This window comes from Vigna umbellata, chromosome 1, assembly GCF_029865625.1.
Source record: "Vigna umbellata cultivar VRB3 chromosome 1, Vumbellata_1.0, whole genome shotgun sequence".
Lineage (NCBI taxonomy): Eukaryota > Viridiplantae > Streptophyta > Magnoliopsida > Fabales > Fabaceae > Vigna > Vigna umbellata.
In genome coordinates, this window is record NC_142165.1 from 80,563,558 (window position 1) to 80,590,328 (window position 26,771).

Consider the following 26,771-nt stretch of genomic DNA (forward strand, 5'->3'; position numbering starts at 1 on the left):
AGGAACAACTTTACTTAGACCTAACTCAAACAATCTACTTGTCTTGATTTTGACCAATCCTATCTATCTTGACCTAAGACTCGTTCACGTAGAGTAGTCTATGAGGTTTTATATCTTATGGACTTTTTTTTACCCCAATCTTGTAAATCAACACCAAACATGAATAGATTTATCTATATTGTATGAGATTTTCTCAATTTGAAGAGTTGAAATATTTTAAACAAATAATATATATATATATATATATATATATATATATATATATATATATATATATATATATATATATATATATATATATATATATATATATATATATATATATATATATATATATGAGTTTGCTAACTTGCATACACTCTTTTTTCAGTTGGTACATTTTAGCAATGTGTACCGGGTTTTAGTAGACAAAAATATCCTCATATATTATGGATTCTAAGTTAAGGTCAAGGGTATTTGAATAATTTTCATTCTCAAAACTAAAAAAAAAAAACAAGAAACCCCCAAACCCTTACTCACCTCCCTCATTCTTCTCAACCCTTTCTCTTTCTCTCTCCCACTCCAATCTTTTCTCTATCATCCCTACTGTAGCCCCAACTAAAAAAATCAGAAACATTTGCCCAACCCTAATCCACCTTCCTCACTTATCCAATTTGTTTCTCTCTCATCTCCATACTCTCTCTCCCAAACACAGTAACCCGCGACACCGCAATTTGTTGCTCTTGCTCTGTTCGTTCATTTGTTTTCTACTTTAATAATAAAATAATTGATGATGTTGATGTTGATTTTTAATTGAGGGTTGTGTTATATCTTTTCCCTTCTGATTGTTATTAAATTTGTAAAAACCTAAAATCTACAATAATTTCAATAATTTCAAAACTGAAAAAAAAAACAAAAACCCCCACAAAAAGACGTTAGCATGAACCCATAATAGTTGCAAAACATTTAGTTTCCTAATATCAATTTTGATAAAATCATAGAAATGAAAAGAGTATAAGTTAAACTATGAGCGTGATGGTAACAAATTTATTAAGTTTAAATTCCAATTTAAAATTCAGTGTGTTTTGTTTTTCTTAATTTCACTTATACGACAAATGATAAATCAGAATGAAAACATCATGTTTATATTGACCAAACAAGTTGGAGATGTGAATTGTTTAAAATAAATTACATGACGTGATTTACTTTGGAAAGTAATTTCCTGGTCCAACTGAGAGCTAAGAGGTTCATTATGACTAGTTTACTAATTTCTAGTTTATTTTTAATTTGTTGGTATATCAGTGCAGTTCTTCTTGGAAACTATTCAATATTCTGCAATTTGCTCAGATATAGAAGATGTGTAATTTTGTTAGAATATTTTATTTTTTTTTCAAAAATGAAATGAAAATATACTTATCAATACGAAACATTCGAAAGGGAACGAACAATGGTCTCTTTAAATAAGGGGAGGGAGTCGACAACAACAATTTTCTATGTTCATAACTCTCTTCAATAATTTTTTCTTGTTAAATCATTTAGTACAGTGTGCAGGACCTTCATTTTTTTGCTGTGTTTTGACGTTGGTTATATGTACGAAGGTGAAAAGTATATTCTGAAATAGTGTTTTCAGCAGAAAATATGTTTTTGAAATTATTTTTAAGAGCTGACTTCAGAAATTCATTTTTTGGACAATGACTTACCCATTCCAGAATTCCCTTTCCACACAAGGGTTTTTCTCTTCTGGACAATATTTTCGGACAACTTAATAGTCAAAATATCAAATCTCCCTGAAGATAAAGTACTAATTCTAAAATTTAAAAACGAAATTTAATAACAATCAGAAGGGAAAAGATATAACACAGCCCTCCAATGAAAAATCAACATCAACAACATCAATTATTTTGTTATTAAAGTGAAAAACAAAATGAACGAATAGAGCAAGAGCAACAAATTACGGTGTTGTAAGTTGCTGTATGTGGGAGAGAGAGAGAATATGGAGATGAGAGAGAAACAAATTGGATAAGTGAGGAATGTGAATTAGAGTTAGGCGAGTGTTTCTGATTTTTTTAGTTGGGGCTACAGTAGGGATGACAGAGAAAAGATTGGAGTGAAAGAGACGAAAGAGAAAGAGTTGAGAATAACGAGGGAGATGAGTAAGGGTTTGGGGTTTCTTGTTTTTTTTTTTAAATTTTGAGAATGAAAATTATTTGAATACCCATGACCTTAAAACTTAGAATCCATTATGAGGGTATTTTTGTCTACTAAAACCTGGTACACACTGCTAAAATGTACCAACTGAAAAAAAAAAAGCGTTATGCAAGTTAGCTTATATATATATATATATATATATATATATATACACACGTGTGTGTAACTTTTATAATTATGATTACACATAATTTTTTTTTAACTTTTAATTTGAAAAATATTCGTTCTCCATCCTTAAAATTTCTTTTTAATTTATAAAGAAAATTCTCACACTTAATCTGTTATATGTTTTACTAGGTATTATTTATAAAATAATTCTGTTTCAATTTTACATTTACTTTATCATTCTAACGTTGTCATAAAAATGGCCCTTCAGGTACCGCTCAAATCCACAGAAGGCTATCAAATACACTATTTCTGTGATGTCCCTCTTTGCTGCTGCAAAAAGATGCTATATGATAAAAAAGCCATTACTCTGAAGCTAATAATGACTGTCAAAAAACTAGAGCCTAGGGAATTATAGAATTCAGAAAATGTAGAATATTCAGTGACGTTTAGTATACTGATAATTTCTGCACTGATCCTCATCTACACCTTTTCATCTCAGTGACAACCACAGTAAACTTAGCGTGGCATTACACAGGTTTAACATTTGCAGTCCTTTTAGAAACAGCCTTAATTTCATACCTTTCAGCACTTAGCTTATCTGCGTGTTAGTACAAAACTCTCACATCACCCACTTTTCTCTTTTGCAATCTCATAATTATAGTCAGAAAACTGGAGTGCCATACTGAAGAAACTCATCAACTATATACAAGACAGCAAAATACAAAATTTACTACTGTAACGAGGAATCAATACAGTAATCAACTACGTATCTTTGCAACCTCTAAGAGATTTAAATGATCAGAGGACAAAAACATAATAAGAGATCCTGAGTTTTAGTTCCCCTGAAAACAAATTATCAATTAGGGACTAGTGCACTAGTTTTGTTGGTCAAAGCACATATAACATTGTAGCTTTTTTTCCTTCTGTTCATCCGGGTGTCATCTATAACTGTCATTTGTACAATAGCAGGGATCAAGTTTTGCATATATTACATTCCAACCACCAATCCTGTATGACTGCAACTCCCATGAATTGCTTGTGCAATCTGCAAAACACTTTTCGTGTATTGAAACTAAAAAAGATTTGCAGCATGACAATATATCAACTGGTCAGTTGCAAAGCAATGAATCAATCAATCAGGACTGCATTTACAGGAAATAGTTGGCATAGATGCTAATGTGACCAACAAAATCTAAAAAAATTACTCTCACAAAAGGAGAGATATATATTCACATATGTACACCAAAATTGGGTGCACTATGATTGCTTTTGACAGAAACACCCACATGGGCAACACAAACTAAAATACAAACTCAACGAGTTCACTCCTCATCAACATATAAACTATCCATATCAACACATGTTCATTTAAATTGATCCCAAAAGAATAACATCAACATATGAATGAAGCGGCCTGATATAGAGTAGACGCGGATCAATCCAGAAGTAAAGAACCATTTCTGAAGTAACAAAACAAAACAATCCCCAATGCTCAAGAGGTAGGTAATATATTCACATTCCCGAGTTCACCATAACAATGATGGAACCTGAAAAATAGCATACACCCTGAAGCACCGTTGTTCATAATTCATCAATCAAGAGTTCCTCGAATCATGAAGTTTCTTAGCCAGGGTGTCACGCAGAGCCAAAGCCTTGGACGACACAGCCTCACCCTCCAGCGAATCACACGGGCCATTGTAAGAGTCCTCAAACCCCGACGCCAAAGCCGAAAAGTCCTCCCTCATGAGCAAACTATTATGAAGAATGGAACACGCACCGATATACGCGACGGCCATCTTAAGCTCCTCGGTAACGGGTCGACTGAGGACCCCCCAATTCCTCAAACTGGCGGCGGTTCGGAGCGCAGGGAGGCGCATGGTTGCATGAGCAGCGTTGAAATCGGCTTGGACGGTGCCAGGGAGGGGTTGGGCGAAAGGAACGATGAGCCAGGGGAGCAAAGGGTATTGGGAATCGGCGACGAGGTACTGGGTAAATGGTGCGTTGAGGAGGGTTCCCTGTTCGATGTCGTTGAAGAGAGTGGAGGATTTAAGGATTTGGGAATCGGTTTTGTCTCCGAGGAAGCCGGCGGCGATGGTGAGAATCCGGAAGGAGGAATCGACGACAATCTGGGCGGCAACGCGGGAGGGGGAGTTGGTGTGGGCGTTGACTACTTGGAAGCGGGTGCAGAAAACGACGCCGCAGCAGTTGGGGAGGCCGGAGAGGGATTGGAAGGATTGGGAGACGGAGCGGAGGTCGGAGGGGTTGGGGAAGGAGACCCAGAAGCGGAAGTTGGTGCAGAGGACGCGGCAGAGTTGCTTGACGCAGAATTTGGAGACAGGAACGGAGACAGCGAATCGGGCGGAGATGTCAGGGTAGTCGAGGCCGGCGGCTAGGCGGGAGAGACCGATGGCGAGGCGGAGGGCGGGGGAGAGGTTGAGGGGGAAGAGTTCGGCGGGGTCACGGCAGTCGAGGAGGGGCTCGAGGAGGCCGGAGAGCCATTGGAAGGTGGAGGAGGTCATCATGAAGGAGTTGCGGAAGGAGTCGGGAGTGCGAGTGAGAGTAAGCGAAAGGGGATTAGCATCTTGGGAATCGCGTTTGCGTTTGCGTTTGCGAGAGAGGGAAAGGGAGAGGGTGGTGGTGAGTTGGTGGGAGAAGAGAAGGAGAGGGAGAAGTGAATGGGAGGAATTGGGGAGAGGGGAATTGCGTGGTAAAATGTGGAGGAGCAAGAGGAGGAGCTGCGAGATGAGGGAGGAAAGTATTGCGGCTAATTTGCGAGATTCCATTATGATGGAGAGAGGGAATTTTGGGGGAACGGAAACCGAGGTTTCTCTGTTTGTATTGTTTCGGAGAGAATAAAGGTTTGGTTTTTGTTGAATTCGGCTGTATAATTCTACAGTCAACTCAACTGAGTCACTCACTCACTCTGACACAGGTGACCTTTCATTGGCTCTGAACGTATCACGAACCTTCCATTTCGGCGCCCACCTCAACTTTCCGAATCTTCCATTTCATCCGCACGTGCCACCTCTATCCTCTCTTCTCTTCTTCACTAAATTACGTCACTACCCTTCACATTTTCAAAAACCTTTCATTTTATTTTAAAACATTCCTTTCATAGTTTTATACAAACTCCCCCCTCCTTTTAAAACCTTTACCTTTCTCTTCTCTAAATTAAACTTCAAAAATTAAAGCATCTTTGGTCCAAAAGATACTAGATTTCCTCCTTGGGTTAAAAGGTTTCAGTTTAAACTTTCTCAATAGAAAATGTGGTTGCCGATATTCCCAACAAATATTAGTTATACATTTACGTCCCATGTTTTCCGAAAGTCCTATACAAATATGTTTGTCACCATATTAAGCTAGCCAAAAGGTGGACTGTATTGCTTAAACTAAATTGTAATCTGGTTATGGAGTTGTTTAGGTTTGTTATTCAATCTATCTTGGGGGTTTTGTTTGTTTTCATAGGATACAAGTTTCTTTCATATTGAAAACAATAATGTATCAATCTGCATACACACTTAAGATGTCTTTAAAACAATAATGTATTAATGTTAACTTTACTATCTTGATCCTGTTTGTCCAGATCCCAGTCCCATAATTGAATATAAATAAGAAGTCTGATATAAAAGTTTATGAACCTACAACTTGGATCTAAGTTGGTCTTGTGATCAATTGAGATTTTGTCAGAGTCCATTTAAAACGCACTCAGGATTCGTTTTAATGGAATTCACGTGTCAAGAGGGGGTTCGACACTCAGATGACGGATGTCAGGTGTCAAGCGGGGGATCCGGAAATCAGATAGTGGAATGCAGGTGTCGGTAGATGAGCGGACGTTCGTTTGACGTGGAAAGCAAAATTAAGTTTTGGAAAAATTTACGTCACACTCTCTGCATGCACCTTCTTCCCCAAACTCTGAAAATCTCATTTCTCATCCTTCTCACTAAAAGCTCTCCCTTCTCTCTACCAAATCTCACCTTTTCTCTTCTTCGATCATCGTTTAGGCACCGTAGAAGCACTTCCGGTGTCCAGAGCTTCAGTTTGAACCGATCGATTTCGAGTTCTGAACTGGTAAGTTATTCTTGTCCTTGCCGTTCGTTCTCTGGCACATGCAAACCAAGTTCTGGTTGCATGAGTTCATAGTCTCATTCTGAACCATTTTGGTCTGTTGTTTGATTTTGGTTTGAAGAGTTGTTGAGCGTTGAGGGTAGAAGGAAATTGTAGTCAGGCAAACCGTATTTTGTCTCTAGGAACGTTCGTTCACGCTCAGAGGTAAGGGAAGCTATTAAATTTAATTATGCATGTGTTGATTTTGTGTATGTATGGAATGAATGGATTGATGATTTGTATATGAGCGTATGACTTATATGATTTCTGGATTTTGATGGTTTTGTATAAGTCGATAAGGATTCTGAAAAATTTCGTAGAATAGTTGGGTGTTTAGTTTCAACCGTTCGGTTATGGTCAGTGAATAAACTATCAATAGAGTTAGCATTTTGACCTTACCAGTTGTAGTCGTTCGTTTTATAGGAAGTGATTAATATATCAAGTGTTGATAGTTATATACTTTTATAATCAGTCTTGTTGGATTTGGTATTTCAGTTTGTGATAGCTCATATATTATTATTAGTAGACTTCGTACTTAGACCAGGCTTAAATTACGTTCGTTTATGATCAGATACAAGTTTATGGGTATTTCAGGTAAAAAGTCTTAACGTTCGGTTTCCTTAAAAGTACTAGGTTTGATGAATAGTTTGTAGGAGTAATTATAAGTGTTCGGTAGAAACTCTAGGCGTTCGGTTTTGTAAAATAAGTAAAATATTGTTCGGTTTTACACTAAGGATCAGTAGTTATAAGTGTTCGATATAAGCTCTAAGCGTTCGGTTTTGTCAGATAGTGAAATACCGTTCGTTCTTGTTTTGAGTATAGTAGAATAGCGTTCGTCATTACTTTGAGGATATTGAAATACCGTTCGTTCGAGTATTGAGGATAGTTAAATATGGTTCAGTCCTATATTAAGTATTGGATTTAATTAGAGTGTTCTATCCTTAAGTTGTGTTCAGCTCATGTTAAAGTTATATCTATTAAATAAACGTTCGGTTATATTCGTCTGTTATTTAGATCCTTTCCGTTAGTTGGTAATTAAGGTTGGTGTTATTTGAGCGTTTGATCTTCTTATGTGAAAGGTTGTTGATCTTTTAATGCTGATGTTATGGCTTGATGCTGGTTGTTTATTTTCCGTAATGATCTATTATGTATGGGAAGTATTATTAGTATTCAAGTAAAAGTTTATGTTTCAATTAATGTGGAAGAGAATTCCGGGGAGGAATGTCTTAGTGTAAGGATAATGTTGTGGTAAAGTATGAATACGGACAGTGAAATTCACGGAGTTCATCTTGATATTCTGATGATTACCAGTTCTCAAGTAGAGATGGATAAGTCATTGTGTGAGAATGGCGGGAGATCCTAGCCCCTAGGTTCTTGGGGTGAGTTATAACAGACTAACCTCGGGTGACAGTTGATGGTTTTTCAGTTACTCCACCACCCAAGTGCACGAACGACCTCAAGCTACGTATTCATACAATCCGGATGGTTAAGTCAAGTGTCAGTCGTACATGAATCATGATATTCAAGTTATGTGTGATATCTATGTTGGCTCTTGTATACTAAAGCAATCGGTCTGTAATGATTTGTATCTTTATTTCATGTACGAATGCATGCTTAATTGAATTATAGTAGCTTACCCTTATTTTATGTTTTATCCATGTTGCCGTCCGGTCTTCTATTGCAATGATCATCCTTGTTGGATGTGAGCAGAGGGGGAAGGACTTACGTTGGAGCAGGAGCTGGACGATGAGACTCCTGCTGAATAGTTGATGATCGTTCGGTCGTATAGGAATTATAGTTTTGGTGAACCGAACGTTCACTCTTTGTTTTCTGTAAATATAATCGTTCGGTTATATGTTGAACGTTCGGTAGTGGTATAGGAAGCTCTTGCAATGTTAAACGAAAAATTTAATAGGTATTTTGTAACGACTGTAAGTTTGACGTTCGTATTATAGTAACTGTTATATCATATTATTAAATATATTATTAAATGTGGACACCTGTATATAGTTGTGTGCTAGATTTCATTAAGAAATATTATTGTAAAAGAGAAATTTGATATTTTCTTTATTATCTATCTTTTTGTATTTTTTTATTATTTTTGTAACTAAAAATATTTTCTTATTTTACGGAAAATAAAGATGATTTGTAATTGTTTTATTTATAAATAAAATATTAACTCTCATCAACAGTGGACGAAACTATCTTGATTTAAGGTAATCATTAGCTTTGAGTCAAGAGAGCTTACTATATTATTGTGCTTTGATTTAAAGATCTCAGTCTATTACTGAAACATTAGCAAATATACTTTTTAAGCTTTCATATACACAGAGATTTAAGAATAAAAAAATATAAATAAAATACTATACATATATTTAGTAGTGGACAAATGAATTTTAAAAAAAATCATTTTTAATTACAAGTACTCGATTAGAAAAAGATATACATATCATTCCTTAAAACAAAATTCTTCAAACAAATTTACAAATATAATGAAAATACTCAATTCCTTATAGTTCACACATTAAGTATGGGTGCAAAATTATCCAAGCAAATATAAAATGAAAAAGGACAAATATCACTTGGAGTAGACAAATTTACAATAAAACACCTGCATATAGTTTCATTACCTTCTCTTTTATTGAATCCTTAACAATTATTTTTCCATTAGGGATATGGAAAATATACTAAAAATAATATATGAAGCTCATAAATCAGGTTGAATCCAAGACAAGTAAAATATAAAACCTCATTGCTCATATATGAGTCTTCAATTCTCATATTCGAGCCTTTGTTGATTGGATTCGAGCCCTTGATTTATGGATATGGAAAATCTCAAGTTGAATTTAAGGCAAGTAAAATATGAATCTTTATTGCTTAAATATGAGCCTTAAGTGCTCTGATTTGAGCCCTTAATGTTAGAATTTGAGTCCTTAATGCTTCATATAGTTAGATCATTATTCATTTGAAAGATGGATAGTGTAAAGTAATAGTAATATATCTTATTTGAGCCTTCCTTAATGAGTTTCCTGAGGATAAAATACTAGGCAGCCATCACCTGAGTTTGACGATAGAAAACATTCATGTTTAGTATTGTTTAGTCAGGTTACAACTTGATCCCATCAGAGTTGGTATACATTAAGTGTAGTATTTTTTAGTTAGGTTACAAGCCTGCTTCTAGGAGAACTGGTATACATTGAGTGTAGTATTTTTTATTCAAAGCCTACTCCCAAGAGAACTTGTAGACATTGAGTGTAGTATTTTTAAGTCAAGTTTCAAGTCTACTCCTAAGAGAATTGGTATACATTGGAAGTAGTATTTTTTAGTCAGGTTACTGGCCTACTCCCAAGAGAACTGATATACATTGAGTGTAGTATTTTTTAGTAAGGTTACAAACCTACTCCGAAGAGAACTTGTATACATTGAGTGTAGTATGTTTTAGTCAGGTTACAAACCTGCTCCTAAGAGAACTAATATACATTTAGTGTAGTATGTTTTAGTCAGGTTACAAGCATGATCCTAAGAGAAGTGTTATACATTGAGTGTAGTATTTTTTTTAGTCAGGTTACGAGTCTACTACTTACACTTCTAGAATGATCTAATTCTCCTTTTCTTAGTCGAGTGAGAATTCGCTCCCAACAATGTTAGAATTCTTTAGTTCTCTTTTCCTTAGTCAGGTGAGAACCCACTCCCAACCGTGCTGGAATTCTCTAATTCTATTTTTCTTAGTCGAGTGAGAACCTTTTCTTGTATGTGTTGGAAATCTAATCATTTTAAACCTGATGAAATAAACATTAAATATGTAGCTACAAAATCCAAGTTAGTAGTCTACAAAATCTGTAGGTATAACTCAAAATATATATATATATATATATATATATATATATATATATATATATATTAACTTTAGTTATAAAATTTTCATACGTAGAAAATCATATCAAATATAGAGTTAAGTAAAAATTAATTTTTATAAAATATCACTTTAAAGAAGTGGATTTTAAGTATAACTCCACCCCATAAAATTGACTTGTACAGTGAGATTTATATCCACATATATACTCCAAATTGGTGCGGTGTGGGTCTTCCAAGACTCCTCTCATGTCGAGGTATATATATCTCGAGCATGAGACTAGATATTAATGGGTGGTCCGATAGTAGCCTGATAATGGGTGGAATGATATACCCATCAGACTCAAATCTCGCTAGGATAAACTCTAAGTCATGGTTGTGATAACGATATTTTAAACCGTTATCAATATGTTATCAGGAAAATTGAGTTGGCCTAGTGGTAATGTCATGCGTACCTCAAAGGTCCCTCCCCTTTTTTTTATGATAAAAAATTCTTTGATTTAAAGCTTTTTTTTAACATGTACTAATTTGTAACTCATACATAACTTAAGGAAGAGGGATTAGTAGACATGAGATAAATATAATTAAGCCTTTAATCATATTTCTCACCTTTTTTTAATCATTATAAAAAAGAGTTATGTATATATAAAAATACTCCCCCTAAAATTGAGAACTCCCCCTGAATATAAGCCATAAATAAACAGGACAAGATAAGCAATAAGACAAATTTATTTTAGTAGATAAATGAAAACATAACATAAGAGAGATACAAAATGCAAATGAAATGCATGAGGGGTGACTACTACTCATCACTATCATCAATATCTAGAGGTTGGACTAACCCCTCTAGAGCATGAACCTTATCATCTAATCCCCCTAATAAGAGAGAAAACTTCCGTAATTCCTATAGGCTTGAAGAAGAGACATATCAGATAACTGCCTAGACAACCTCTCTAAGGAATAAGAGTGACTGACTGATGCTGGTGTAGATGGTCCCACCTCATCTTGAACATCATTCATCGCCTGGTCGTCATCTTCATCTTCTGGGTTCCCCACATCATCATGATGGATGTAGGTATTTCCTTGGAAGACGAATCCCATTTGAGGAGGGTAGAACCGCCAATCTTGTTGCCTGGATGAGTGCTTTGGAATGCCTCAATTGAGACATTTACTCCTTTATACTCATAAATTCTGGTAACCAACAAAGCATAGGGTAAAGGATAATGTGTATACCTCTTAGCCTTCATCATGGTGTCGTAGATGAGGCCTGCCCAATGAGTCTTAATTTCATTGACTATCCCATAAATGATCATCAGGTCAGCTTCGAAACACTGAGCATGATTTAAAACATGGGGACACAACAACCACACAATTAAGTAGTGGATAAGCCTTTCATTACTCTTAAGGTCATTCACCAACAATTGCTTCCTATTCACTTGTACCTTAGGGTTCTTCAGGAATGAACGAAAGGCCAAGATCTTGTTGAAGCCTTCTAGCCCCTAGGTCAGCATCACCGCATCTTCATCAAGTTGAAGTTGAGTCACGATGGTCCAAATATCATCATCCAAAATAATGTCAATTTATGACTTTTATGTGATTATTTTTTGTCATGTTTAGTGTAACAAACAACTAGATTAATGGACATGTGGCTATTATGTCATGTCTTGGATAAAAATCATCGTTTGAGCATAAATTAAAGAAGATTGGATTAAGGTAATAATATATACCTTTCACATATTACAAAAAATAACATCAAAATTTAAACATTAGTATCCATACATATTGAAGTTGTGTTATTTTTTCAACCGTTCAAGAATCCATCACCTATAATGAATGACACAATAAAAAAGACAAGATAAAAGTGAACTGTGTATCTAATAGAACAAAGAAGTTAGGATCCACGGTAACATTAGTATTTTGCTTAAAAACTATCTAGGACAAACTTTTTATTATGAAAGTTTTAGTTTTGTTGTAATAATTTTAGTGTTGATAGCTTTAATGTTAGTATTTACATTTTATGTTAATAGCTTTAGTTTTGATATATAATGTGTGCTAAATTTTTTTTGAGTTATGCAGGAATATTTTCTTATTTAAGTTTTGGTAAATTGTAAATTAAAAAAATATTTAGAAAAAATTAGACAACAATTTGATATGATACTCGTAGTTAAGAGACATCAAACTATCACTTTACTGAAGTTTTTGGACGTCTATTTTCAATTTCGATGTCAATTTGATGTCTTTAAAAAATAGTAAACGTCAAAAAATAATATATATATATATATATATATATATATATATATATATATATATATATTAATAATTAAACGTAATTATCCATATTCGCAATAATTTCTTATCAGGTTTGTCTCTGATTTGTAAAAGTCCTGCTGAATGAAGGAGATTTCCGACATGAGGAAACAAGCTGAAATATAAAACTGATGCAAACGCCAATCTGCCCTTACCAACAAACAATAGTCATATCTTTATTTTATTCTTTTTATTTCATTTTATCTTATTTCAAAGAGAATTAGTAATACTAATAGGGACCCGTCTTATAATATCTGATATGATACATTTATCTATATGCATAGTATTCCTTCATGTCATGTACATTTGTATATATTATTCGTTGTTCCTTGTTATTTCAAGCCAATGTTAATAAATTGCTTCATGTGACTGCCTCTTTTATTTCTTGCCAATAGATTTCTTTGGTTTTTACACAAAACCATTGGCTAGTTATACCGAATATGTCCAACAAGCATAAATCTTCTGGTCAATGTGAAAGATTGAAATTATTCAAAACTTTCAACCTTGCGTTTAACTTTTTTTTTTCTAAGAAAACGTATAATAAAATAATAGTATGTATAAAAATGTATACAATGTGGAATATTATAATATTGAATTAATCTATAATTTTTTTTTTCTGTGTGCTAGATGAATTTCCCACAGAACCAAAAGCAGTCGCTAATATTATTCATTAAGCGATTAGAATCTGAGATCACCAATGACAATGAATGCATCAGATTCCATCACATAATCACACTCCTTTTACATTGCATTGTCAAACATATGGTTTAACTAATATATTCTCTCTAACTCAACAACACTTATCAAATCAAATTGTAGACACATTCATTATGAAAGCAGTCTCAGACGGCAGCACCTGTTATGGGAAAACAAACCACACAATATGTACATGAACTCTGGCAATTCTGCATAGTCCCAAAAACTACAAGAAAATTTAATTGAAAATGAACAAAAAGTTCAGCAACTTAAAGTTTTGCTCCCGAAGATCCATGATTAGGACTTGAGCACCCTCTCAATAGCAGCCACATAAAACTCCTTTGGCATGGTACCTATTACAGAATCGCATTTTTGACCATTTTTGAACATTAAAACCACTGGTACAGCCTTAATGTCATAGTCTTCAGCAATTTCCATGTCAGTGTCTGTGTTGACTATGAAGCACTTGACTTTTCCAGCATACTCTGCTGCAATCTCGTCGATTATCCGGTGAACCATCCTGCATGGTCCACACCAATTTGCATAGAATATAACAAGGACTGGAGTTTCACTTTTCAGAATCGAATTATCCCACAAGTCTTTGGTAACTGGTGTAGCTTCCAAATCACAAGTTCACAAGATTCAAGTCACAATACACACTCACATATCATAAATGTAAAATTGAAACCAGGACCAGCTAAAAGCAAGAAACAAATAAACATGAGCCTTGAATCATTGGGTGAACTTTTTCAACATAAATACCCCTTTTGTCATATTTACATACATAGATTGAGAAACTTTCAACTCACAAATAAATACAAATTACTTTAGATGCCTCCCCACATGGATGATTCCAATCATTTCTTTTTTGTAGCAGAGGGGACATTATGTATCTCATTTCATAGGTCATCCCATCATGATATGATTCAAACTAACTAGAAGTCTGAAAATAAATAACTTGGATATACAGCAATGGGGTTAGGTCAATAGGTCAAGCACCCAAACCTATTGATAAAAACCCATAATAAGAGGAAGGATGCAAGGACAAATGAACTTTTCAAGCTCTTCAGATGAGAAAACAAATATGACAGCTCAAAATTATCAAGTTGGCCACAATGTCTTCAAAAACAAGAGGAAAAGAAAAGAAACTATTAGAGTAGGCTAGCAACTCAAACTAAGAATCAATATTCAATACAATGATGAATGTTCAACTAGGCTACACGATTTTCTTGATATTTAGATAAAGATGGATAAAAGGATAAAAAGGATACTGAGGTTTATAATGCTTCTGATCTCTAATAATTACCAAAACCATCCTTGTAACAGGTCCTGTATGTTGGGCTTTCAGGTGGAAATAAGATAATTACAAGTAACAAACCTTATTTTACATGCCAACCTTTCACAGTTCCATGCCTCTGCTGGTTATTTTGACTACAGATGATTTACAAGCTTCACAAAACTTAAACACGATTCAAAAGAATGAATCTATTCCAACTGCAACTTATACTGAGTGGTTTTAACCAAGGTAGTTAGTTATGTTGGGATACTAAACATTAATGGAAAAGCCTATTTTTTTGAATCGTGATTTTGAATTGTATTGTGAATAGTAATATTCATGATCAAGAATAAGACGGCACACACACAAATATATAAAAGACATACAAAAGCACAAAGTCTGTTCCGGAATCATACAATTTACTAGGAGATCTTAGTTCATGAATAATCAAGATTGCATTGAAACCAGCAACACAATAGCGTACCAGCACTGTCGCTGTGCCAGAATGCAACCCACTTCGATATTGCAATTCATGCAATACGTGAGTGATCTGACAATTCAGACGCAAAAACTATACTCATCATGATTTGTATCATCTGCGTCCGAATCGTAATATTCTGAAAACCTTAAAGAAAAACTATAATCCTATTTTCAAAAAGGATCATTTCAACACGCCCATTGTTTCACAGAATTCTACTTCAAAATTTACCAAGATTTTGTTTTGACACCTAAAAATATATCTTTCAGTCAAAATGTGGTAACTTTGAAAAGTTAAAACATTAAAGTTAAGCAACAAGCAATACACTTCAAATGGGATTATAGAAAAAACCACTAAAACGAAATTCAAAGCAATGAATGTTGAATGCATCCCATAATACAAGCATGATCTGGCCACGATCTCAATCCAAAATTAAAAAAACAAAAACAGAAACGTACATAAATAACTAGACAGATACCTATGATTTGACGACGCGAAGATTGAATTTTTGGCAAAAGAACGGGAGTTTGAAGGTGTTGAGGTTGGTAGGGCATTCGAAGAACGAAGTGGGGAGCGTGAGGGAAGGCATGGGAAGAAGGGTCTTTGGGTTTGGGAAGAAAGGGAAAGGAGGAAGTGAGAAAAAAGGAAGCCATTGAAGAAAGAGAGAGTGAAAAGTTAAAGAAGACAAACACAAACTACGGTAACAAAAAAAAACTTATAAACAAATAAAGACACGAGGAAGACACAACTATAGATGCGTGAGTAAATTTAATGTGCGATCGATGTTCTTGCTCAATTACGCAGCTCATTGTTTTTTTCTTAATCTCTTCTTGTGGATCTAAATGTTTTATTGATTTCCGCGTGTGCTAGTATTAATTTAATAATTTACAATTATTGTATGATGCATACAGTTTTAACTCATCGTTATTTCAACAAATATATATAAAGTAATAACATATTAGAAAGAGTAGAATGGTTAGTTAAGTATACAGTGATGAAAAATTAAAAAAAAAAAAAGTATATACAATAAAGAATCTATTATGGAAATTCCCAAAATACATATTTCTCTTTCGGTGACACCTAGTCTTTTTATATGGTTTTTTTTTCAAATTCTGCTTTTCCAAAATATCTATGACTATATGACGACACTTGTCTTTTTGCGTGGTTTTTATGTCATTTTCAAATTTTGTTTTCCCAAGCTCTTGCGTGTATTGCTTATACAGTGTTTTTTTTTTGTCTTTTTCAGTTATTGGTGTTTTGTGCTTCTTTGTAACCGTGGAAAGGAAGAAGGGAAGTGACGAATTTGATCCTTCTTCTCCAGCTTCTCCGTGATTTCCAGCCTTTTTCCTAGGTTTTCATCTTCTTTACATTGTGTTTCTTTCTTTTCAGCCATTGTTCCGTGAAAGATGTGCTGTTTTTCTTATTTTTACATGTTGAAAACCACATGAGAGATGTTAACCCTGTTTTTTTATTTATTTGGAGTTTGTTCTTTTTACTAGGTTTTCTCACTCCCAAAATATTCATGTTTTTATGCTTATGTTATTAGTCCCAAAAATTTTGTTTTGTTTTCTATTATGCAATTTTTGGATTACATTTCAATGTTATTTATTTTTTCACTAGACAAAAACAGGGTGAATATATGTGTGTACGGGACCATTTAATTAAAAGGTAAGAATTTGTGATTCGGGTTTTGGTTTGGTTAATGTGTTTGGTTGTTGAAGATAAAGTGTTTCCTGTTTCTTATGCTTATGTTCTTACTTCCAAATTTTTTGTTTATTTTCTATTATGCAATTTGTGAATTACATTTCAATGTTATTTCTTTCTTCAACAAACAAAAAAAAGGTGAATATTTGTGCGTACGAACATCGTATAATTAAAAGGTTAGAATTAATTTGTGATTTGAGTTGTGGTTTGGTTAATGTGTTGGGTTCTCAAAGTAAAGTGTGTGACATTTTTGGTAGGAATATTGTGACGTAGGATCAGCAAAAGGTCAAACTTTCGGGTTTAGTTTTTGTTTGGTTAATGTCTTTGTTGTTGAAGATAATTGTTTCGTGGTTGTGATTCTCTATGTGTTTGCTTTGATTCCGTATGCTTTTTAAATTTTCAAACATTTGTATGTACTTATTTTATTTTAATCTCTACTTACATGTTTTTTCTTCAAATATTTTGACCTCAACTTCACTTTGTTTAAATTTTGAACTTCATTTTGTTATTTGATTCCATATAATTGATATCTTTCAATATGTTTTTGCATTTTATGGTGTCTATATTTATAAGTGATGTTTAAAAACTTTAACCTTAACTCTCTTTTTTTTGTCTACGTTTTATTTTAATCTACTTATGTCCATGTTAATTTATGTTTGAAATATTTTAAGTTCAATTTCATTGTGCTCTAATTCCATATGACCAAGTATGTTTCGATATATATCTTTATTTGATGGTGCTTATATTTGTATGTTCTTTTATTTAAAATGTTTAACCTTAACTTTGTTTTGTTTTGGTTTTCTATTGGGATTAGGGAATTACTTTCACAACATGTGTTTGTGTTTTGTTTTAAGTTACTTATATGCAATGGTGGATCATCAACAAGTATTTTGGAGGAACTAAAATTTTCTTATAGATATAGACAAATATGAGGAGCTAAATGCATAAAATTTAAAAAAGTTCAAAATAATTATTCTTTTATATATTAATTTTGGTATGTATAAAAGAAATATTATTTATGCTTATACGACCATGTTATTTTTGTTTAAAATGCTTTTAAGTTCAACATCATTTTGCTCTAATTCCAAATGGCGTTACCTTTCAATATATATTTACATTTCATGCTTCTATTGAAATTTTTTTACCTCAACTTCATTTTATTATAATTTTATATGGATATTACATTTTACGATATATTTGTATTTTATTTTAATGTACTTATATGTCTATATTACTTCTAGTTAAAATATTTTAAATTTTATTTTATTTTGCTTTGACATCGACATCTTTCATTATATATCTGCATTTTTAAGTTGTTTATATTTGCATGTGTTTTTAATCAAGTTTGAAATCTTTACCTATTTATTGTCTTTGTTTGAACTTGTATGAGTTTGAGACTAGAACACATATAAGAGCTTTTTCTTTTTGTCAAACTGGGGGTTAAATAGTGTTAATGAAAAAAACATTTCGCAACCATGATAGTTGCTTTTAACGTGTTATTTAGAATGTACACTAAAGAGTTTGTAAGAACTTCTTTGGTTGAAGAATAATTGTTTAGTGTGAAAAGTTCATGTATTTATAAATAAAAAACACAGTTGTAGGTTTTATAAGAGAAACATTTAGACAAGAGAAGAGAAAATTGCACAGATATTTTTATACTGTTTTGCTCCAACTGAGCTGCGTCCAGTCTCCTCCGTAAAGGGTTGCACTATTACATTCAACAAGATTACAATTAAGTATTCGCACCACTCCTGATCTTCTCAGTCAGCAAATAACCTACTATTACCCTAGATTGGATGAGCATTCACTTTACTCCTAGTACTAGGCAACCTTGCCTAGATTTTCTTAACTCAATTGATTTCAACAAGTATTTTAATTCTCTTTAAAATTGCAACCAACAAATGCTTACAAGTCCTTTAAACTATTACAATCCTAAAGAAGATGTGATAACAATACAATGCAATATAAACACTCGTAGGTGTTTCTCTCTTTTCTCTTTCTCTCTTTCTTACAATCAGTAAGCAAATATCATAGTGAAGCTTGAGAGTATTGTTTTTCTTCTTTTCTCTTCTTCTATTTTTCTACTCAAGTATTTTCTTTTTCTTGATCTCTTTCTGTGCTTTTCATTTGAATATTTCTCAAAGGATGAATATTTTTGTTGTATGTTATCCTTTTGATTCTTCATTTGAGTGATCTTTTATTTAAAGGCTATTGGATAAATTTTTGTTAGATTAAGCTTTTGGCCTTGATTCTTATTTCTTCTCTTTTTTCGTGTATAACAGTCGTTGGTTAAAGTCAACTTGTCAAAGCAGACTTGCTTTTTCAGTACTTTACTTCAAGTAGGTTGTATTTTATTTTAGACACTGCTTCAAGTAAAGAACATTCCGTGAATATCTCTTTTGTCTCTGACATCCACTTTTGATATTTTAATTGAGACTTGTGGATGTGTGTAGAGTAGTTTATTTGCAAATAATAGAGTAAATTGTGCATGCAACAAATATGTCTTATCTCTTATCACTTTTGTTGTTTTTGAATGTTGAGTATTTAATGTCATTCAATGTTTGCTCAGAACAATAAAGTATTTTTCATTTCCTACCATTAAGTTGGCGTTTAAGAATTAAGCTCTTCTTCTAAAGATATCAAGCGTTGAATGGAAACTTCATTATTGGATGAAGTAACATTTTAGCTCATGGTATCATTTGGACTGATGCAAACACTTTTTGTGATTTTGCCTTTTTAGAGCAATGGCGTTTAGCATGCTATCTTTTCCTTGATGTTTTAGGTTTAGGCTTTTAAAAAAAATTGTCAAAAATGTTGTCTTGACACTTTTTCATTTTTTCATAAGTTCAATTGAATACCCTTTTGGGTATAGTAAGCTTACACGTTTAATTTAAACTTTTTTAGATGCTTTTGACTTAACAGTCGTTTAGCTTTGGATTTTGGTGTTTTGATTTAGATGTTTTTATGATTTTTACAATCCTAAAGGTTTTCCTAAGGTTTTTCTAAGAGATCTTTGAGCATAAGTCTTGTGTTGCATCCTAATGTATTTTCATATTCTTATTTTGTTTAATATTATTTGGTTAAACGGGAATATTTAGACATATAGACGATTTTGTCTTAACATACATTAGAAATGAATTGATAACTCTTGTTACATAGGGTGGAAAGTTATCACGAATGCATTTTGGTGAAAAATTATCCACGGATGGTGATCATATGTATTACGTGCAAAAGTTAAACTGTAGAAAATTATTCATAAGTTATGACATGCATGTATTGTCCACGAAAGTTAAACTATATAAAATTACTCTTAAATGATGGTTCGTATATATTATCCACGAAAGTTAAACTATATAAAATGACATGTATGTATTACTTAACAAGATTTGTTGTTTGTTATTTTTAGTTCTATAAAGCTCTATTAAGGATATACATGAATAAGAAAGGTTCAATGCAAATTTTGATATGGAAAATAAACATGGTATACAATTATGATACTCCATAAAAAAAATTGTTAGTCTGACTAAAATGATTGTTATAGACATAGTTCAAAACCAACCTACATACAAATTATCCATGAGATTGATCCTCTTCAAGTGGAACAAAATAATAATCACGAAGAATAATCATATTGATCTTATTCGAAATTCAAATGATGCTCGGCTTTAGTATAATAACAAAACCAAAGCTCCAACAATATCAAACTTTATCAAAGTTTTGTTTGAGAAAAAAGTTTTATAAGTTTAATTCAACTCATCTTTAACAAAATCCAATTTTCCAACAATTTTTGTTTTAAGTAACAAATAAATTATTATTTCGGAGATTAAGAACCTAATAAATTAGAAAACCTTGAAAATAGTATTTATTTGTACTTTATCCATAATAATATAGTGTTTTCAACTGATACCTGATATATTTTAAATTTCTCTATTTAACGTTCAACTTATAATTTTATCATAACGACCAATATGTTTTTTTTATTGTGCAATGCCATATATAATAGCGTAAGAGAAGTGACTTAATACATACATTATTCAACATTTTAAGCGTATGACATATGTTTCAACAAACAATATTAAAAGAGTAAATGGACATAAACAAAAATATTTAATTTATTAGATACGCAACTTAAAAAAATAAATATTAAATACACAAATTGAAAATCAATGAATTATTAAGAACCTAAAATTAGTTTAGTTTATTTTTAATCAATGTTTGTATAGAATGATTGAACAGCTTCTATACATATCAATGAAATATTTTTTTCTCCATAATATAATCTTTTATATTGAGATCGCAATTGGTCATTGATGCAACCTTGGTAATAATCTTTTCATGCATTGTTCTGCACTTATTTGATCTTTAATGGTATCATATATTGATAAACTAATTATGATTTGCTTTGGTGAGTCTTATTAATCTTAATAGTTAATTCTAATAATTTTTTTATTTTATTTCCCACTTTAACAATCTCATGTTTTATGCAATCAATCTTGAACTTTTGAGCTCGAATTCGAATATATCTTATGTCCCTAATAGGCTAAAATCTACTTATTTTCTTTTGAAAGTAACACTCACTTTACATCTCTAAGGAGTTAAAAATGAGTAGTAAAGTTGCAAGCTTAAACTTATTCTATTTGAAAATATTATTTAATATTATTATTAATGAATAAGTAAATTAAGTTTGACTATTTTAATTAAAATCGCTAATTTATCCTATATTAAGACAAACGAGATACATACAATATATTCATCTTTTCATATTTTAAGGATTTTCATTCTTAAGAAAAATTCTTTTCTCAACTATCTTTTCTCCCTTTCATTACTATTTTTTCTAAAGAATTTCTTACTAAAACATCTTAATGAAGATGTGTGCTGCAACAATAAAATTTCTTACTAAAACATCTTAATTAAGAAAAACACTTTTATTGACATTGTATGGTACGCCCACATATTCTTTCTTTCTTAATAACAACAGATAACCCCGTGTGCTGCAACAATAAAATTTGAAATTCACATTCTAAATACACCATATTTTGTTTTTTCAATGGCAAGGTTAGGGGAGGCAGAGATGCAGAGACCAATGACTTTTCTTGTATCCGCTGGATCAATGATTCCATCGTCCCATAGCCGTGCTGTTGAGTAATAAGGACTTGCTTCTTTCTCATAAGCCTCCACCACTTTCGCTTTGAACTTTTCCTCTTCTTCCTTATTCCACTGCTTTACAATTATGATGCGCATTAAGACAACCTAAGACAGATGAGAAAACCACAAATATGTTATCAAGAACTGAAACATATTTTACCTGAATTCCTTGCTTTTTCTTGTTGCCTTTCTCTATTTGAGACAGTACACCAGCAGCCTGAACCATGGCCACATTCCATAGGCATTAATTAAAACCCCCACAAACCAGATGAGTAACAACTAATGATCAACCAAATTTTCAAATCCAGTTTGATTTAGAAGGAAAAAAAATGCAAAACTAGCTACATAATATTTATCTCACAAAGTACAGAACAATAACCATGCAGAGCGAAGTCCTGGATCAACCAACGCCAACAATTTATTATAAAGAATCATAACTCATGGGGGTCACGAGAAATATGCTACCTGAGCACCACCCATCACAGATATTCTAGCATTAGGCCAAAGGAACAAGAAATTTGGACTATAGGCACGACCACACATTGCATAATTTCCTGCACCGAAGCTTCCTCCAACCATTATAGTGACTTTTGGTACCTACAGGTATTTATTTGAGGATAAAAAATATCATTTGTCTTTGAAAAATATCTCTCATGCTTTCATATGTTGCTTTCACCTACATTCCAACTGCCAAGACATTTATAATTACACGTAATAAACTTACTAGTATAGAATAAATTTTATAGCATGTAAATAGATGGCTGGAACCCACAAACCTTTGCACAAGAAACAGCCATAACCATTTTTGCTCCAGACTTTGCTATGCCATTTGCCTCAGATCTTGAGCCAACCTGCCAAATAGACATGTACTACGGTTTCATAACTCTATTGTTTAGAGAAATAATACTTTCCTTCATCATTTTACAAGGAAAAGGGAGAAAAAAACTAACAGTAAATACTTTCCTTCATCATTTTACAGTCTCCAAACAACAAAATATAATTAGACAAAAGAAGATGGATGACATGGAGTATTTGACATCCATACCATAACCGAGATACCCACAGACGTACCACCATTTGATAAAGAATAGTACCAGTTAAAAATACACGATATCCATCAACAAAAATGTTTGAGACAAAACAGGACTATAATTAAAGTAAAAATTAAAAGGTATGGAATCAATACGGCTCTTTTAGATCTTATTGGCATTCTCAAACTCATTATATTTCTATTAATCTCAATTGACAATTCTTAATCTCTCCTGACTATTACAGTCATTAATCCCTCTGTATTTCCTAAATCTACACATGATTATATTTCTATTGAATTACAATTAATGACTCTCAAACTCTTCTGACTAATTTGTTCAGTCACTGATCCCTATGTATTTCCTAAATGAGAACATATTATTATTTCATTGAATTTCAATATATGATTATCAAGCCCACATGACTTTAATCCCTGATTGCTTATTGATATACAGCTCATTTATTTGTGAATCACAGAGCACATTAGATAATTCTTTGCCTTTGAATAAGTAAACAATGGGTATGACTGAAGGAAAAAGGAATCAATCTATTTAGAAATCAAAATACAACGACAAAAGCATAGTGGAGAAACTAAATAAATTACTTCAATTCATACCATGAATCCAGTGATGTTCTGAAGGAAGACCAAGGGAATGTTACGTTGAGTGCATAATTCAATGAAATGGGCCCCTTTCAGTGCAGATTCGTTGAATAAAATCCCGTTGTTTCCAATAATTCCAACAGGCTGTCCGAAAATCCTAGCAAATCCCGTTACAAGTGTCTGCAAAAAGATTTCAATATGCAAAGTGAATTGCAACTTTTCCTGTAAGTATATTATTTAAAATGTTTATCCAAAACAAAACCTTATTGTCAAATCAGCAACAAATAAGTGTGTGACAAACCATCAAAGGTAAGGGCACCGAGAAAAAAAAAAGACAGTACAATAGCAACTCATGCATACTAGGATAATGATTAAACTGATAAAAAGTAAAGTGGATATGTCCTCACAGTGCCATACAATTTCTTGAATTCATCAAATTCACTTCCATCAACAATTCGATCAATAACTGATCGGATATCAAACTGTTTCTTAAGATCAGTGGGAGCAATAGAACGAAGTTCATTGACATCATACAACGGCTCTTTATATTCATAGTTTATATTTTGCAATCCATTTGCCAAGGGATCTTTCCCAGCCATATGCAAATTCTTAATTATATTCCTCCCAAGCGCAAGTGCATGGAGTTCATCTACAAGAGACGAAACATGTACAAAGTCACTAATAGGAACTAAGTTAATGTTGGTTCATTTACAAGAAACGAAAAATGTACAAAGTGACTAACAGGAACTAAGTTAATGTCAATAGTTATCGCATTTTCTATACACTCATGTGCATAAGAGAAAGCAGTCACAGCATATACCTTGAGCAAAATAATCAGAAACACCGGACGTCTTGCAGTGCACAGTAGCACCTCCCAGATCCTCTGCCGATACTTCTTCACCAGTAGCAGCCTACAAATTTATTTAGGGTTATTTTTAGTCATAAACACGTAGAAAATACATTACACAAACATGAGCAATCAAATATGTTTTTGGTGATTGAAAATATCACCAGTTTTGGTTTCAGTCATGCTAAATTTATATTCACTTCAACCCAACATTTGTCAAAATTGATACGTTTTTAGTCTCTTACAAGTCACTAGGGACTAAAAGTATGTTATTTCCATAAAATGAAAAGAACTAAAATAGCTAGAGCAGTAATATTTTCAATGATTAAAAGCATATTTAGCTCAAATGTTAAAACTTTAAAGATTTTAAAAGTAAAAAACAAAGAAACAGCAAGAGACTTGGAGAACTACAATAGCTAGAGCAGACCTTAACAAGAGGTGGCCCTGCTAAAAAAATGGTGCCGTTACCCTTGACCATCACACTTTCATCAGCCATTGCCGGTATATATGCCCCACCGGCAGTGCAAGAGCCCAATACCAATGCAATTTGAGGAATTCCTTCAGCAGACATTAAAGCCTGATTGTAGAATATTCTACCAAAGTTTTCTTTGTCTGGAAACACTTCAGCTTGCTTGGGAAGAAAAGCTCCTCCACTGTCAACAAGATATACACAGGGCAATTTGCACTGAGCAGCAATCTCCTGTGCCCTGAGGTGCTTCTTAACAGTAATGGGATAGTAAGTCCCTCCCTTCACAGTGGGATCATTGGCCACAAACATACACAGTCGCCCATGCACAGGACCTATCCCAGTAACAACCCCTCCAGAAGGCAAGGGCTCTTCATACAAGTCATGTCCTGCCAGCTTTATCACTCAAAAGTTAAAAACTTTTGTTGTCAAACCCATTTCTCACAATTACCACCCATTTGAAAGCCTTAACCTAGCAAACAATCAAGATATGCCTACCATCTTAAACTAACCAGCTTTCCACAAATCCAAATGAAAAGCAAACGGATCATAAAGAGAAAAACACACAAATTAAGAATGTGATGGCTTAGAAAAAGAGAAATGAAAATATAAAACAGAAGACATAATAATTATTACGATTGAAAAAAACAAGTAAATGTTTTTAATACACGAGTAATCTTAGCTTTAATCTTTTAAATAGAAAATTGGTTTTTTGTTTCTCTCCCAATAGTTAGACACTAATCTTTTGAATACAAAATCTCACTTTTAGAGGCAATACCAAAATCATACTATCCGTGGTAAAATAAATAAATGTAAGCTTTGTTTTTATATAATTATAATTAAGTAATGATAAAATTATTTTGAAATATTATACGATATAAAATTGAAAATATAAAGAATTAAAATGAATTAGTGATATTCACAGGACAGCAAAGGCCGTGCATAGAGTTGGACTGAATGAAACAATAAGAAAAAGAAATGTTTTAATTTATCTAAGTGGCCATGATGAATTTGATCCCAAATTTTAAATAATCTCTTATAACCTAAAAAATTCTGATAAATTTTTGGAGAAGGGGAATAAATCTCATGTTCATTAAGTCAAGTTTAAAACCAAATTAATGGATAGAAAGAAAAAAGGACTTGAACACGTTTAATTAAAATTATAGACACTAAAATGTAGTTTCATAAAAATTAAAAAAGTATAATTAACAGATAATCATAATTTAATATACCAATTACCAATATTCCTCAAATGACAACCAAAAAAAAAAAAACCTGTGAAAGCTCGAGGAAGGAAGAGCCAGGATCAAGAAGGCGATCGATTCTTTCGCGGGGAAGAAATTTATTCCTGCTCCTGTTCCTCTTCACAGCCTCGGGTCCTCCACCGGCAAGAGCCTTCTGAACGTTGGATTGCAGTTGCGCAAGTAACTCCTCCATGGCCCCACCATTAGTAATGGTTGTTGCTGTTGCTGCTGCCAAGTTCAACCACCTTCTTCCCGATCCTCCCAACAAATTGGCCTTTCTTCCGATTAACCCAAACATCCCTTATCTTCTGCGAATCAATAATGCGACTATTCTCTCTCTCTCTGGCTACACCTGTGTTGTGCTGTGTTTATCCATTCTCTTCAGTTGCTACAATTGTATATTATAAATACGCGCATACTTTCATGTCGCCATTGGATAATCACGCCACGTCCTTCCACTGTAAGTAAGAACAAGAATTTGTTTTCCCAAATAAAATAACAGAATTAAAAGAGAAAAAACACCCAAATGGCATCCTCAATTTATTTACATCGCTGAAAGTTTGGCACTAAAGATCAATTTTCATGTATAAAAGATTGATCATTAAAATTGAATAAAATAATAAAAATAGTAAAGAATGTTCTTCAATTTAAATTTTGATAAAATATAATATAATGAAGGATCTAAAACAAAAATATTATATATATATATATATATATATATTACATT

The 26,771-nt window shown here is 32.9% G+C and overlaps 2 protein-coding genes across 3 annotated transcripts; both read right to left on the bottom strand.

Moving 5' to 3' along the window:
* Positions 1-13,358: 13,358 nt before the first annotated feature.
* LOC124822010 (thioredoxin M3, chloroplastic-like) lies at positions 13,359-15,740 on the bottom strand. The gene is made up of 2 exons (XM_047293964.2): positions 15,487-15,740; positions 13,359-13,871 (listed from the first exon to the last, which is right to left on the bottom strand). Exons 1-2 carry the CDS (start codon positions 15,659-15,661, stop codon positions 13,552-13,554), a joined length of 495 nt encoding a protein of 164 aa, XP_047149920.1. The 5' UTR covers positions 15,662-15,740; the 3' UTR covers positions 13,359-13,551.
* A 5,878-nt stretch (positions 15,741-21,618) lies between these two features.
* Positions 21,619-26,507, bottom strand: LOC148206550 (methylcrotonoyl-CoA carboxylase beta chain, mitochondrial-like). 2 transcript variants are annotated; one of them, XM_088104363.1, is made up of 9 exons: positions 26,076-26,507; positions 24,762-25,196; positions 24,308-24,398; positions 23,895-24,136; positions 23,503-23,667; positions 22,634-22,708; positions 22,323-22,454; positions 22,018-22,074; positions 21,619-21,932 (listed from the first exon to the last, which is right to left on the bottom strand). In XM_088104363.1, exons 1-9 carry the CDS (start codon positions 26,340-26,342, stop codon positions 21,726-21,728), a joined length of 1,671 nt encoding a protein of 556 aa, XP_087960489.1. In that variant the 5' UTR covers positions 26,343-26,507; the 3' UTR covers positions 21,619-21,725. The 2 variants fall into 2 exon arrangements, with proteins under 2 accessions (XP_087960489.1, XP_087960490.1); XM_088104364.1 differs by having other exon boundaries at positions 21,619-21,929; positions 26,076-26,493.
* Positions 26,508-26,771: the final 264 nt, after the last annotated feature.